The 16,090-nt window shown below is 38.7% G+C and overlaps 1 protein-coding gene across 1 annotated transcript in view; it reads left to right on the top strand.

Annotated features, from left to right (window-relative positions):
- Nucleotides 1-16,090, top strand: part of BCAS4 (breast carcinoma amplified sequence 4) — a 45,300-nt gene that overhangs the window by 15,304 nt on the left and 13,906 nt on the right. Inside the window, exon 4 of the mRNA XM_074843116.1 lies at nucleotides 1,039-1,173. Within this exon, the coding sequence (XP_074699217.1) occupies nucleotides 1,039-1,173 (135 nt within the window). The remainder of the gene's footprint in view (nucleotides 1-1,038; nucleotides 1,174-16,090) is intronic.

Below are 16,090 nucleotides of genomic sequence, written 5' to 3'. Positions count from 1 at the left end.
CAGGTTGTCCTTGAATAATGCAGCAGAATTTTGTTGAGAGGCTTTTTCTTGGTTATCAAGGGAGGCTAATACCTTGATTGGCTAGGAATCAGTTCTTCTTCCTAATATTACCAGCTGTAATGGCAGTAATCTGAGAGCAGAAGATTAAATTGGCAATTTGAGCAGTAGTTAATGTTTTAATTAGAACTTTTAAATTTAAAGCTTAGCATCCATGGGGATTTTCAAGAGAAATTAACTTGTACTCCTGAGAGTAGAAAAGGAAAGGACTGTTGTGTAAGGGTTATATAGGATGAGAATCTGCTGGGTTTTAATTTTGATGTTGCCACTGGTACATTTTGGGCAATTAATTTACCTGTTCAACCTCACCTTCCCCATCCCTAAAATGGGCAGTGATCAACTTCTCAGGGGAAAGAAAAAAAAAAAAAACCAAAACCAAAAACCAAAAAGTGAAGCTTAATCATTAATAGAGAGTATCAAAACTCTTTCCAAACTGTTCTGCATTTTAAGAAGTAAATACTGTGTTCTTTCTAGTTGCCTTTCCCTTATGGCTCAAATTTCAACTGAAGCTGAACACATGTAAGTTTTAGGTCAATAATTCCTGACCTTTTTTAGCTAAAAATCACCTGTTATCTTTTCCTCTGCTGTCTACTCCCTCCTACCACTTTGGCCACTTCCTCACTCCCACCAGCAGTAGCAGTCACTTTGTGGGTTCTGAAGAGCTTTTCACCTCACTGCTGAAGTGTTGCCAGACCTTTAGACACTGTGCAAGTGCTTACATACTGTGCATGCTGAAAAGGGAGCAAAAGTCTGCCCTTAGGTAAGGAGAAAAATTAGTCTTTGGCATGACCAGTAGTTCTTCTCATGGCTGTAAACATCTGTACTTCTGAGTACATGCCCTTTGCATATTTATATTAGCAATAGTGCACTCTGAAATCCTGTTAAAGCTTTTTATTTGATTTCTGATCTCTAGCTAGGATAATGCTGAAACATAGCATGGGTGCTTTTAATTTTCATTAGGTGTTTTTCTTCTGTCCATAGGCATTTGTCAAAATGGTTGCACACCATGTTTCCTTCCTAGAAGAGCAAGTGCTTGAAGCAGAGAAGAGCCATGGCACCTTTCTTAACACTGTTTGCAAATTATTTCAGTGTGCAACTATCTCTTCATTTAAAAACGTGAGTATCTTTAAAGTTGCTTCCAACAGGTGAGAAAGTGGTGTGAAATACCCTTTCTGTATCAAATGTTGCCTTACAGCAGTTTGCTTCTGTAAAGTGATTTTTTTTTTTTTTACATTTTTTAAAATTTTCAATAATTTTCTTTAAGAGATGCTGCTTAGCCATTGAATAGTTCCAGTGGTAATTTTTGAAGATCTCTACATTTTGGTCCTGAATTAAAGGATGTTCTCTGTATATGTATATGCAAATAGGAAGCTTGTTATACATCATCTTGCCGTTAGAGACCTAAGCATAGATTGCTCTTTTATTTAGTCTTTGGTTTTATGTCAATTATGTCAGAATTACTTCATAGGGTCATCTGTGGATGATCTGTAGAGGGGGATGAAAACTCTTTCAGTGAGTTTTAGCAATATTTGCTGATAGAAGAATATTGAGAGTCAAGGAAGATGAGATCTGATGTGGACTCTAGGAAGCTTTACGTACTCTTCATCCTTTCTGACCCTGTTCTTTTTCAAGAATATCTTCATACCACTTACCTTTATATTCTGTTTTCCTTCTCTAAGCTCCCAGGTCATTCTCTAAATCTGTTGTTACCCCAGGAATTCATCACAATCTCCAGTTAGCCTTTTTTGAACGCATCCCTTCCATTCCTCTCTCTCCATCTTGATGTGATATCTACCATGTTTTTAGTCTTAGCATATCTCTGTCAGGATCCTTGTTCTAGTCTCAACTACTTCTCTGCTTTCTTTTGTCCTCTCTGTTTCTGCCATTATGTTTCCCTCATCATTTTCTTCCAAGGGGCTTCTGTACCAGTATGCCTAATACAGGGTAGGCAATAATACTCAGGTGTCAGAGATCATGTAGGTACAGCTGAACCACTTGAGGTTTTTGTCTGGTGTCATAGCAAGCTCTGGAAGCTTCAGTTGCAGGAAAAGTCTAGTTCAGTTTCTGCAGATCCAGGACAAACCTTAACTGCTTAAAGAGAATAATGAATATTCAGTCTGGTTAACAGAGGCGTGGACAGGAGATGGTGCATACTGATTTCATCTTCAGCTGTCAAACTCTAGTGAATCTTTAGAAAACCACAGTTTATATAGACTCAGTAAAGAGTTGTAACTTGGCCAAATTTGGTAATATTTTCATAGAAGTGGGAGAATATGTCCCTGGTATGAGGGTAGTTTACTGCCAATTTAAAATCTCTGCTGTAGCTTATGAAGGCATTGAATCTTTTCAAAAGAGCTAAACAACACATACTTTTCCTTAATTTCATTATCTGAATTGGCTTGATTTTTGTTCACCAAAAGTTTCCGAACATGTTAAACCTGTGGCAGATACCCAGTCTGGAAAATATATCAAAGCTGGAAGTTCTGCAAGGTTGGTCTGCCTATACAAATAATGTTGTATAACTAGGACAACAATAAGAACGTGGAGAAGGCCAGACTATTTACTCAGAAGCTGGCTTGGGTTGGGCTTGAAGACAGTATAGTGTTTTCTTTTTTTTTTTTATTCCTTATAATTGCAAAGAAAAATTTTGAAATATTGTGTAATTGTGTATTCATGCTCGCAGGCATCTTGGAATGATAATTATTAGTGAACAAAAGAGACAAATAAATAGAGAACAGTGTAGCTTCCTACTGTACTGATCTGATCCCTCCTTCCCATCCTTTCTCCCCAAATTAGTACAACTAGAAAACATGGTGAGAGAGGTAACAAGGATGAGCACAGATAAGGAAGAGTTTTTCTCACAGACGTTTCTAAACAGATGAAGACTCAGCCTGAAGGAGGACAGGATAGAGATTTGTGAAGTCATTCTATATGTGGAGCAGGTGAATAGAGAATGATTATTCACCCCCTCCCATAACCCAAGAACTAGGGTCATCCAATGAAATTATCAGCAGGCAGGTTCACAATACAAAAAGGGAGGTACTTGCTTTACGTGATATATTAATATGCCATAGAACTTATGTCCCCAGGATGTTATGTCTTCCCAAAGCAATTGGACAAATTCAAGGGGGGAGGGAGGGGAAATCCAATGGATATTAAACAAAATGTCTGTTCCTCAGCCATGAGTTCTTGAAGACTGGGAAATAAGTTTGTACGTTTACCCTGTAAACCTTTCCCTAGGCAATCCCTTCAACTGGTCACCACATAAGAGGGATTATTTGGCTGTATGGACCTTTGAATGATGCAGTACAGCTGTTTATTAATAACTTTTACATTGTGGTTCTCACTGTGAATTCTGAATCTGAATGACAATGCTCTGTGTTGGTAAGGAATTACTTTTACTAAAAGTGTGCAGGAAAGGAGTGAATTGTTTAAGGATAGCAATACAGTTTGAATTTCTACAGCAACTTTCCTTTTGGTTTGACTGTTGCCTGAAACCCAGTAAGATTCCTGCCAACTATCCAAGTTTCTGTACTCTCTCCAAATCTGTTTCTTTCCAGTTGTCCACCCTTTTTCCTCTATTATGTAGGGAATTATTGCAGAGATGCCCCTTTGGCATCTTTAGCCATTTGAAAATTAGGACTGTCCTGACCATTTTTGCCAGTGAGTTTAATTTGTTCTGAAATTATAATATCCAACTTGTGTATCTTCTCTCCATAGCCTTGATCAGACTGGGTAAAAAAGCTTGAGAGTGCCCTTCTCTCCGAGTACAGTGTGTGCATGTATATGTATTTCAGCTAAGTTTTTTCCACTTCTAATTAAACATGGATGCTGTTTTAAATGCAATGGAAATCTCATTCTCAGAATTTTGCAATTATATGTCAAGGTGCAGCAAAATCCTGTAATGTTTGTCTTTTTTATCTTTCACTGTGATTTTTGGGTATTCAAGTTGTTTCTATGACTTCCAGTGCACAGTAACACTGGGAAATGTGTCTAATCTGTGGGAGAAAAGTGAGTAATCAGAATTCACTCTTTGTGTTAGGAATATCCAGAGACGGTCTGAAAAGAAACGACCTTATACTAAATATAAATTACAGATATGACTGGGTAGGTCTGACAGGTTATAAGAATATAACACCTCCCGAGGGAGCAGAACAGAGGAAATAACTTTCTCTTGTGAAGTTTGCGGCTCTGTGGAAGAAAAGCTTTTCTTCTGTAAAGCTTGAACTTTGTATGGGACAAACTGGGTTTTCAAATCTTTTATCCAAAGATGTTATCTGTCCCCTGGCTGAATGGGGTTCAGCAATCTTAGAGAAAGGACAGGAAATCTATTTTAGAAAACTCCAGTATATGGATTTTAAAAAAACCCAGTATCTTTTCCAATGGAAGAAAACTGAATGTCAGCAACTCTTGCTGTTTTGTCATGCATCTTGTGATATCTGGCATTCTCTTAAAGCCAGAAATTTTATTTCAATGTCATTGGCTGATGATCTTGTCAAATACTTATTTTTAGAGTAATTTTTAACTCTTGTATAGTTGCAATGAAAGGCTTAGAACATCATCACCTCCAAAAAATCTCACGCTGATGGTATGAAGGAAAAGTGCACATTTATTAGATCTTTTTCAGAGGCTTTTTGTTGTCTTTTTCTTTCTACTAATATTGTAATCTCTACAACAGCAGCTGCTTATCTGAGGTGGGGTTTGCTGTCTTGTCTTGGCTAAGGTGCTGGCTTATGTTTTTTCCTGACACCTGGGGTAGATTCCAACAAACTGAACTGGGAAATTGATAATGGGATATGAAGCATTCTGTGTGTTAACTTTATTAGTTCATCTGAGCTCAGTAATGAGCAAAAGTTATTAATGAGTTATGCTGACTAAAGTATCTAGGAAAGAGACTTGTACTTAACAGTTCTTTTCAGTGGTTACCAGTGTAAAGTGTAGACTTCTGGCTGCAGTCTCCATAGATTGGTAGTAGATTCATTCTTTGAGAGAAGAAAGCTCAGAAGGACTACAGAGCTATATAGAGTTAATGTTTTGCTTACTGTAGAAGACAGCTAACTGGGTTTGAATTTTCATAAAAAAATCTTAACAAATATATAATTGAAATAAGAAATCTTTCCTATGTTGAGACTTTGCATTTATTTAACTTTTGCAGATCATCCTTCAATGTTACTTGATGTAGGTTTCAGCTTCACTATTTGCTACCAATTTCTTTTCTTGAAGACTCTAAAGAAGCACATATTGGGATTTCTGTTACTGTCTTTGCCACTGACAATGTGTGATCACATATATGTCATGCTACTTCTTTGTGTCCTAATTTACCTCACAAGATAATGTTTAGTGTTTCCAAAGTGCTATGAGATTTTTATGACAGCCTTGAAGAAAAATATTTGTTAAATTATTACTAAATCATACCAGATGGGAAAGATGAGAAGAGAGAAAATAGAGCAACAGAGTATTTCAAAACTGGGGGTGTACTATATTCATATTTAAAACTCATTAATTTTCAAGTGCTGAATACTACCAGTGATTTTTTAATATTGGGGAAAACAAAAAAAATCTGACATGTACTTAAATATTTAATGTTAAGAACTCTGGGGTGTGGTCAGCTTCTTTTACCTGCAGCTATGCTTGAAGTTCATCCAGTTCCCTTCTGATTTGGACTGATTCATTAACTGGTTTGGGAGCCCAGAACGGTCACACTGGTTCTGTGTTGAGAAAGATAACACTTAAAAATGGGAAGATTCAAGTGAGAGGAAGCAGTTAGGTCCAGAAGTCAAGATTTCAGCTACCCATGGCTTTTGCCTGCTTCTCTGAGGGAGCATGCACAATTCTCAAAGTGAAGCCAGAGTTTCTTGCCAGTTTGCTGAGCCTTGGTGTATCGTGGAAGAGTTTGAGAGAGGCTGCAACACTGTGCTGGGACATCAAGCAGTGCCGTTGGTTTGGAGGAGCAGATGAGAATGTTTGGGGTTTGAAGACTGCACACAGGAGTAGAAATACACACATGCACACACCTCTGTATCGAGAACATTAGGAGGGCTGGGGGAGAAGTGGGAGTTTGGGCTGGTGGGATCCAGCAGACACAGAAACACCACAGTTGACAATAACAGTATGCAGTTTGCAAGTGTGCGTGAACAGAAGTCAGAATACAAAATACCGCCTGTTCCCTCTTGAACCGATTTTGTTTTTATCTGCTCTAAGTGCATTCAGTCTTTGCACTAGAAATGTCATTGTTAGGCTGTCCAAAGCAGGACGCACAGTGGCACATAAATAAGGATTGGTGCAGCACATGTTCTGAGTTATATAGTGATGGGGAGAAGCTGTAGTGTAATCGCTGCTCTGTAGAGAGCAGTTGGTGCAAAGGGTCTTTTGTACTAAACAGGTGCCACTTAGGGGAGACATCAGCTTTTAATCGAGCTGTCATGCTGAAATGGTAGTGGAAAAAAAATTCTCTAGTTTATGTGAAAAAGAAGTTAAAATAACAATCCAGATTCTTTTTTTTTTAATCAGCGCTAAGATTGGCTTCTGACTTCCTGTTCTCTAATGGGAAGGGATTAGGCCCTTTATGTTTTGAAAGAGACTGAGCCAATTCCTGTTGCGAAATTCCAGTATTGAGATCAAATGAATGAATAAAAACACTTGGGAAAAACTTGATTTGTCAGAAAGCCACCTTCATTAGTGCTCTCATCTCTCTTCTATGATAGAAATTGTTTTTCGGCTATAATTGTATCTCACTGACAAAAGCTTCTGGCTACATATGTAAAGATTTGTAAAATACTGCTTTTCTGTAAGCTGGTATAATCTGTGCCAGAAAATAGAAACTCAGCCTCTGCATGTAAAGAGCTCCTCCTCCAGAGTTCGGTTTCAGTGACTCTATTGGTTAGTATTGTTGAGCTTTAAATATATTCTGCAGTACATGGTTTACTAGGCTTTGATGCTTGCTTTTGAAAGGCAGGAAAAAATCTTCCTTCAGAAATGTTTTACATAACATTGCCCTGTGCAGAGTTAAAGTGAATTAGTTACAGAAAAGATATTAGCTGGCGCCAGTGAAATAAGCGGTAAATGTCTCTTCACCCTCCCCTTTTCTTATGTGCCTTTGGCTGCTCCTGTAAGGAATGCAGCAAGCAGGGGCTACTGCTCACACTATTGATTTAAGCATCTGCATGTTCTACATTGCAGCTCTGCACTGGCCTGTCTTCTGGGGCAATATAGGATGTCTTCAGTTGTATCAGATTTTCTGTTCGTACTTGTATTTCTGTCTTCCACATGAGGCTCTGTGCTGTCATGTACATTGTTAAACAGGATTGTGTGCACTCATTGTTACAAAACAATGGTGTAAAATACTTACGGTTCACAATCCCAGTGGTTCAGGGTTCCAATTCATAAACCTGTGCTGTGCTGATGTTGATTCTTAAAAAAACCAAAAGCAATAAAATAATAAAAGCTAAAACTTGGCTGCTGTGTCTCTAGCATGAATGCCCTAGGGCCAGCAGAGCAGCATATTGTAAAAGGTGCTGTTGGGTCCTTTTTGTAGCAGAATTACTCGTCTGGATTTTTCTGACAACATCCCAGTTTCTTTGTTACAGGTGTGCCATTTATACATCTGGTGTTAAGAGAAATTAACCACATTTTCCAAAATATTAGAATTCTCTTACTGAAAAAGGATGACTGTTTTCCCTGTTTCAGGGTTCCTTTGGTTATATTATTTTTCTCAGTTTACGCTCTACCAGCTACACTTTAAATTCTAGCTGAGATGCAGAAACATACTGCAGACAACATGATGTTAGGGTTAAACATTTCAAACGGATTGTAATACATTGAGAAATTATGTTCTTGCCAGCCATATTTGTGGTGAGCTTGGTGGGAACTTTGTTTTACCATATGTCTGTGGATTATTGTCTGTGCAGCATGGTATGCTCCTCCACTTATTTCTGTAACCATGTAATATATACTTTTGTAATGGTGTCTCATCAGAGGAATGTCTGTAGAAATTGTGGTCTCAGTGTGACAAAAGCAAAAATCTCTGTGTTTATTTTGTTCCTATTTTTAATTCTGCACCAAAAAAAAATTGACCTTGAAAATTATTTTCTGTTTACAAACAATTTTACCTTAAACCCGATGATTTATACTGGGGACTAGATGGCTTAACTGAGATTGGGATGCTAAATCTTGAAGCATGTGACTGGCAGTAGTTCCAGGTTCAAACTACTTTCTGGGTAAACACACCAGACAAATGGACAAAAGGAAACACATGGACCATCTTGCTGATGGGAATGGGAGGCATAGAGAAATAAAATTACTTTATTATGGTTCTACCATAGATCTACAGTATGGCCTGGCACTACATTGAAGTATCCACAGAACCCTGAGTAGAAGACTCTCTGCATGAAACTTGTTTGCTGAACTATCATAATGCTTCAGCTTTCCACCTGAAGTCCTTTCTTAAAGGATTAAAAAAGGACAGGTGAACAAAGAATCCATTTTATAACTGCATAAACTGGTACAAGACCCAAGATGCTATGAGCTAGTAAAAGTTTTAAATAGAAAAATCCTCACTCCAGATATTCCACACCGAGTAATTTCTGTGTTAAAATTTGGATGAAGTTGGCATGAGGGAATTTCGGAAAGGAATTTTTATTCTGATTTGGCTTTTATAATATGTAACACATCATAGCTTGTGGATTTTCACAGTATCCTAAAGTGATACTCAAAGAGGAGCAATTCTCATATAAATCACTCTTACTGTAAATCAGGTTAACTTTTTCTGGAAGTACATTTACATATAAAGATAAATCAAATATGAAGGCTGGGAAGTAAGGATCCTGTTCTTGTATAAATACTTTCAAATAAAGTTAACTGTAAGTATGTGTATAGCTATCAACTCATATGCAAAGTGATCCACAAAATAATGTTGTTTGTGAAATCAGTCTGAATCTCAGCTTTCACTGCAGTACTTGAGATGGTTTGTGTACGAGGTGAGAGGTAAAGTGAAGCTTCAGATACTGGTGACATTTTTTCTTCTCTCCCTTTTAACAAGTGACCGCAGTGCTGCTAAAGGCCACATTGCTGTTACTGAATTGCCTGTTCTCCTCCAAAATGCACTGGGTAAGCAGGGCCTGTTCAAAGGTGTTACAATTTTTACACAGGCATACTCTGACAAATGTGGATTCTACTTCCTTGCTCCGAGTAAAGCTGGAGTCTTACCCTAGCCCTGTGGCACCGTCTGCTTATGGAGTTTATTACTGCTTTCCTGTCTGCCTTCCCCCAGCGTCACACAGATGTCCAATTAACTCCCCCCTTCCTCTACTCTTTCCTCCATTTCCTTGTGCTGCCACATAGATGTTCCTACTTGGGACACCCACCACCTTTTAAAAGTATTTTATCAACTAATTTTCAGTGCCTCTCCCTTTTCTGTGTGAGACTGATACATAGGGAAGACTCCTGGGGGATTCTACTGGCCTTTTGTCTTGGTGGTTGGTTGTATTTCCTCCACTTGGATTGTGTTTGGGACCTTTTTTTAAAGAGTTGCATTGTCATCTAGGAGCATGTGTAACTGTTAAATGCGTTTAGAATACCTGTATTACAGGGCAGTAATGAGAAACAGGAATAACTAAAAGTCAAGCAGGTGAAGTGAGTGTCAAGCTCTTGTGATGAAGATAACAGTGGCTGGATCTTTGTTGGTATGTCAAAGTAAAGGGGAAACCAAAGTTTTGTTTTCTTTCATATGCTGGGCTGTTAACTGGAACGGTTTAGTGGATGCTTCAGCAGTTTGGAGGGACACTAGAGAAGAGGCAGGGAAGCCAACTGCAGCTGTCTTGATGCAAGCTGTTCTCTCTTCGAGTTTTCATTAGTATGCAGTCTGCCACATTAATTCTTGAAGTAGCTCTTAAATGGTAGCTGTAAAAGGGGTAATCCTGGACCAATATACTTTTGAAAATAGGAACTTGAATGTTGTAACAGGAGAGTAACACATCCTTGTTTCCTAGCATCAAAACTGTCTCAAGTAAATAAGCAATTTTACAGTAGTCCTCAAAATTATGAAAGATATTAATAAAATCTGTGCAACTTTTTTTAGTACAGGGAAAGCTACTCACAAAATGAATTCAAATATCAGGAAAAAGGGCAGTAAGGAAGGAACTGAAGACTGTAATACTTAAACATATGGGTTTCATTAATGTGAGAATGAGTGAAGTGTTGGAAATGCTAAGTGAATTCAAGAAACACCTGGGCTGCTTTGTGGAGAGGAAAGATCTGGCAAAAGATCTGGGGTGGAAGTAAAAAAGACATGAGTTTTAAGGATGAAGTATCTGGGACCAGATGAGGGTTTTTTTCACTATAAAGAATGCCTTGTGTTCAAATATTTGTGGCATGAATATATCCTGCTAAGTGCCCTTTTTTCAGTTGTGTGCAACATAGGCTGACCTTTGTTTACTTTGGTTATGACCACAATATTTTTATTTCCAGACATGGGGAATAAGACCCCAGCAGCTAATAAAGCTTTATCAAAATCGAATCATGGTAGGTAACATTGGGAATACTATGCTGTAGTTTTATGAAGGTAAAATAGTTCTATGGACTAATAACAAGAAAGGGATGAGACAGATCTTTAGCCAGAAGTCACAATTTCAAGTTTCATGCACTGACTTTATCATTCCAACTGGGGCATATATTGGAGCAAGTGTTTGTCACAGTTACTGTGCAGTGATTTATGTGAAGGGGTTTTGTCCAGCTTCCAGGGGGTAGGTTTCCACCTCATGCACCATCACCACATGTCCTTCCCTCCCTCACAGCTGCTGTCAAGAAACTTGCTTTTGAATTTGCCTGTCTAGATCGGGACCTGTGTATCTGGCATACTAATGGTAGATGTCACGCACCGAAGTAGTCCATCGGATGCGTTCTTTATAAGCACCCATTTAAAACATGTCAGATGTTAAAAGGCACAAAGGCAGATCTGGCGATTTTAATTTCTTTTTTCTTGGGAACAGCTAAGCAGAACTTCATGGCACATAATTTCAGAAATATTTATTCCTTGGTGACCCGGTGCCATAGCAAATTCCTTTTCACTTGCGTTACTGAAATGCTTGAGTGCTCTTTAGGATTATTAGTAGAAGCACACAATGTCAAATGAAATACCACTTTGGCCAAAACTAAAACAAAGCTTATATGATCATGTCTTGGCATCCTCTAAGTCATAGGCCCAATTTTTGTGGCAAAATGTTGATCTCCTTTAGTTTTCAAAGGGTAAGAAGGTAGAACTTTTTTTTTTAAAAAAGAGCTAATTTTTGAAAATAATTAGTTTAAAAATTGCATGTTTCACGAAGCGGAGAAACATTCCATCTGCTAGTATCCATCCCTTCCTGGCTGGGCCATTTTCTGCGGCCGGCAGGCAGTTTTGTGCATGATGTAATGGTTGTGTTGCAGGAAAGGTGCTTTGCAGTGCTGGAGCCTCTAGGAGCCGTAGTGACGAGCATTTTTTTCCAGAGCCTCCAACAGAAATGCGCACACGCAGGCACACGCGCACACGCTCCTGCGTTGGGTCCCTTATGCACTCCGTCTACCAGCATATTACCCTTCCCCCACCTATTTTACAAAGTGTTTCTCCCTGAGGCAAATTTCTTGCTGTCTGGAGTACCAAACATGCACAGGCACTTTCTTTTTTCTTTAAGGTTTCCTAGTGTAGCTATTCTAAGGCAGTAATAGCTAAAAAGACTATTTCACATAAGTTTGTCTGTTTGTAGTAGAGATACAGAGAGTGAGTGTGTGTGCGTGTGTAAAAAAATAATAAAAAAAAAAAAAATCCATAGTTTATGGTTAAGTGAGGCCAGGTTTCTCCTATTTCTTTTTTTTAAGTGTCTTTACTCAGCAGTCACATTTTTTTCTTGTGGTAAAAAATGCAACATGAGCAGATGGCAAGTATTAACACATGAAATGCAGTGCCTGCCTGAAGTTGATTTAACAGTGCTCTAGGTTTCTGCTCTGGCTTTCAGTTAGTTAAGTAGTGTTTACAAGTTAATGAATTTGTTCCACTTGAAATATTTGATGGTATGTGCTGAGGTTCAGCGGTAAAGGGATCCTTTAGGAGTAATCGAGGAAAGCATGAAGTTTCTAGAGACTGAGCTTGTGGGCTTTTTTTTTTTCCTTTGACTGATTTTAGCGTTTTTGCCATTAATATGAAACTGAAAAGAGAGGCGGAAGGAACAATACTAGAATGCAATAGACAGCCTTTTCTCTCATATTGTGATACTGCTTTGAGCACTGCAGTGATACCATACCTTGTAGCAGCTCCACATTTGAACCGTGTAGCTTGCAGTTTCGTTTCTATTGAATGTTCCTAAACCTTAGACAAGGATTTGAAAAACAAATAAAGTTTTATGTAGCAAATCAGGCAACATTTTCACGTTTCTGTGTGGTCTGCTTCCGTACTTGCTTTGGAAGTATGAGAGCAAACTATTAAATAGGCTGCTATATATAAATTAGCCCACAATTGGTGGCAAAACTGCCTAGAATAGGGTGATCAAAGTCAGTATATTTTCAGTTCATACATAAGACTCCTTACTACAACACCACATGCTATCTACCTAATAACATTTGAAACTAAGCCAGCTCCAAGAATTGTATTCATAGTAAGAAACAAATATTGGTTGCTGGTAATTGAGCATCATACAGACTTAGTATTTTACACAGCAAATTTCTCTTTGCATGGAACGCTCCGTTTCTCAAAACTACCTAAACCCCTAAACCTGCAAACCAGTATTCCTTGTCCTGTGAGCATGAGTGCACAGAAAGAGTTAACATATTTTACTATTTGAGCAATTGGTGCCAAAATAGTATGTTTTAAAGGCTTAGTTGATATTTCTGGTATTAGTGTTTGAGTTTTGTAAAATTGTATTTTTTTAGTTTTGTTAGGGCTTTTGTAAAATGTTACTTTAATAACAGTTTATTCAAATACAACTGAAGTTCAAGTTCCTGTTTGGAAAAGGTATCATACTTAGTTCAGCTTTGACTTGAAATGTAAGATCACAACTGCTAGATAAGACCAAACTAATTGCTCTGAATATTCATGAGTGTATCTTTAATACCTACAAACTGACAGTGATTTACTGTATCCTTTAGGAAGCCTTCTCTCCCAAGTAAACAGTGATTAGTTACGTATGGTTAAGATCAGTCTGTGAGCAGGGACAGCAGTGCAGCTTGCTTGACAGGGAGGCCTGAGGTCGCAGGATTTTAACTACCTGAGAGACGATGCAGTTAACTGCCTGCCTGGTCTGTGCTCCTGCTGCATGGAGTTCATACACAGAAATGAGAGTTGTTAACCCATGCGTTTTATTGGGCTTTATGGATGTGTGACATCATTGGCAGCCAATCAGAAAGTGCTTTAGGGCAGAGTTTAAAAGCTATTTCATAATATATTTATATTCAGTGCAGATATTTTTGGGTTTCAGTAGCATTCATTTTGTCGCAGAGTCCATGTGTCAATAGGCTTGGGGAAAAAAAAAGGTATGAAAATAGCATGTTTGCCCTTGTTTTTTTGTAATTCAGCTGGGTGGTGAAATGCTATAGAAAGCGTAGCTGGTATGCTGCAAAACAGTTATTATGGAAACGATTTTTTTCCTCCAGCAGCAGTTATGCTGTGAGCCAATCTTGAGTGATTGTTGCGTGCTCCCTGCTAGGCTGCTCCTGCTTAAATAGCCAGACCTGCAAATATTTCCCAAGCTGCTCTGGTTTGCCAAGAACAAAAATGCAAGACAGTCTGCAGAAAATGTGTGTGTGTGCCAGCCCGAGTCACCCCGGTGGCTGGGCTCGCTTGCCAGGCTGGGCTCGGTTTGGTTCGGTTTGGCTGGGCTGGGCTCCCCCGCCCGTTCTCCAGCCCTTGCGCAGCACCCGTGCCCCAGTGTGCGGGTCGCCTTGCCTCACCTCTGCGTAGTCGCACGTAGACTGTTTTATTCTCTGTTAGTTGGCACAACTTTACCGTATGGAAGGAGAACCGTTCACTGATAGTGTCTCTTCCAGAAAAGTCTGGTTAATCCATGAAAACTCCCCACCATTCCTGCTTAACACTTTCATTTCCAGAGTGCCCCCTGTGACAGGACCATATGGGACTGTAAAACCAAAGTAATACAATAATTTCCAGACCATAACAATAATTTTTGCTATCGGTTGTTACTAGGACAAAATGGTATTTCTTTTTATAAAAAAACCCAATCAGAAATAAAAATTTCTTTTTATAGAAAAAAGAAATGGAGGCTTGTATTAGCGGTGGGACTACTATTACTTTTATTTTTATGTTGGGCTGTTTCTCCTCCCACTTAAGCACTGTGGCTCTGCTCATGTCAGGTTGCTAAAAGTCACTATTCATGTATGTTCCACAACAGGCCTGCAAAGTGTACAAGTGCAGTGCTGACTGCTTCATTCTGTTGCAATCCCAAAGATTTTATATGCTCCTGAGTAAAAGACATGGAAAGAAGTCTTTCAGATGCTAGGTATGTCTCTAGCATGACTTTCAGTGTTCACAAATGATTTAGAAAATGAGGCATACAAAGAAATGAGAAAGCTTGTTGACATAGTTATTTTGAGATCACAGCAGTGAATGCCAACTGCAGAGAGCTGTAGACAGATCTTGGAACATTGAGAGACTGAGTGGAAAAACTTGTAGCCAGAATGAAATGTCAATAAATATAAGGTGATGCAAATGAGTGTGATGCAAGTGAGCCTTTATGTGTGTAGTGTTGGTCACTGAACTAGCATTTTTCACTGAAGAAAGAGATTGTGAAGTAATCAAGATGGCCTTGTGAAAACCTTCGTCTCACAGGTCAGTAGCAGGCAAGAAAGAAAATTGAATGATAGAAATTATTAGGAAAAATACTAAGAAAGAAAATAAAAACCTTCTTGTGCCACTCTGTAAATCTGTTGCTTCATCTTTAATACTGACTGTAGTTCTGGTCCTGTTGCGGCAGAACTAGAAAAGGCATCTGGAACAGGAGTTTGGAACCACATCCCTTTTGGAAACAGCTAAGCAGATTATGATTTTAGTCTTCTCTTTTCCACACTGAAGAAGAATGCACTAGAGTTCTTTGAAATCTAAAATTGCATGAGACAGTAAGTAGAAATTATTATCAAGAAATAGTCTCAAAAAAGCAGGGTTTTTTTCATGCAGTATATCACTGAAGTTTGGAACTCACTGTTGTAGTTGTAAATAAAAGAAGATTTTTGTATATTAGATGCAATTAGACAAAGTCATTTAGCAAAGTTGCCTTTCTATTTCTAGGAACCCATATGCTGCAAATTCCTATAGGTTAGGGGAGTATTCAAGGCAGGAATGCTGCATACTTGCCCTGGTTTTATACTCTAAGCACCAGCTGTTGGTCTCAGCTGGAGACAAGTTACTAAGCTTTGATTTGACAGTGTAGGCACGCTGGCTATTCTTGTATTTGTGGACAGATTTCTTCTTGTGCTACTGTAGAACATCATCACAGCCGCTGACTAGAGGTTGACATACAAGCCAAACCTCATTGATCTTTGTTTCTTGCTGTATTACTCCTGGAATCTGAGGTTAATTTTCCATCCCCTATGACTTGTGGGTGGGTTAGTCTCTCTGTTTGTCGAATGCTTTCCCAATGAGCATTAGAATATTGTATGTTTGCCAGGCTGAATCTAATGCTTCCAGTTTTGCCACAATCTGCTAGGTTGTCCAAGGTGCTGTGTGCTTTCAGTTCCCATTGCCTTACATAGAAATATAGTAGGACTAGGACCTATCTGTTTTAATACTTTTCCTTTAGAAATACTTTTTCTAGCACTGTTTCTCTATTAGGAATGTTGGGTTTGTTCTAACTGTGAAGTTATCAGGAACGATATGACTATGATGTAACTCTGCATAAGGGGAGAGTAGTTGATATCCTGCACCTTGTCTTTAGGAAGTCTTTCGAGACAGACACCCACAACATCCTTGTATCCAAACTGGGATGTTATAATCTAGGTGGGTTGACTGCTAGATAAGGGAAAATACTGATGAGGTCATTAGACTCGAAGGGTAGTT

The sequence above is a fragment of the Strix aluco genome, chromosome 17, assembly GCF_031877795.1.
Source record: "Strix aluco isolate bStrAlu1 chromosome 17, bStrAlu1.hap1, whole genome shotgun sequence".
Classification (NCBI taxonomy): Eukaryota; Metazoa; Chordata; class Aves; order Strigiformes; family Strigidae; genus Strix; species Strix aluco.
This window is presented reverse-complemented; position numbering and strand designations above follow the sequence as displayed.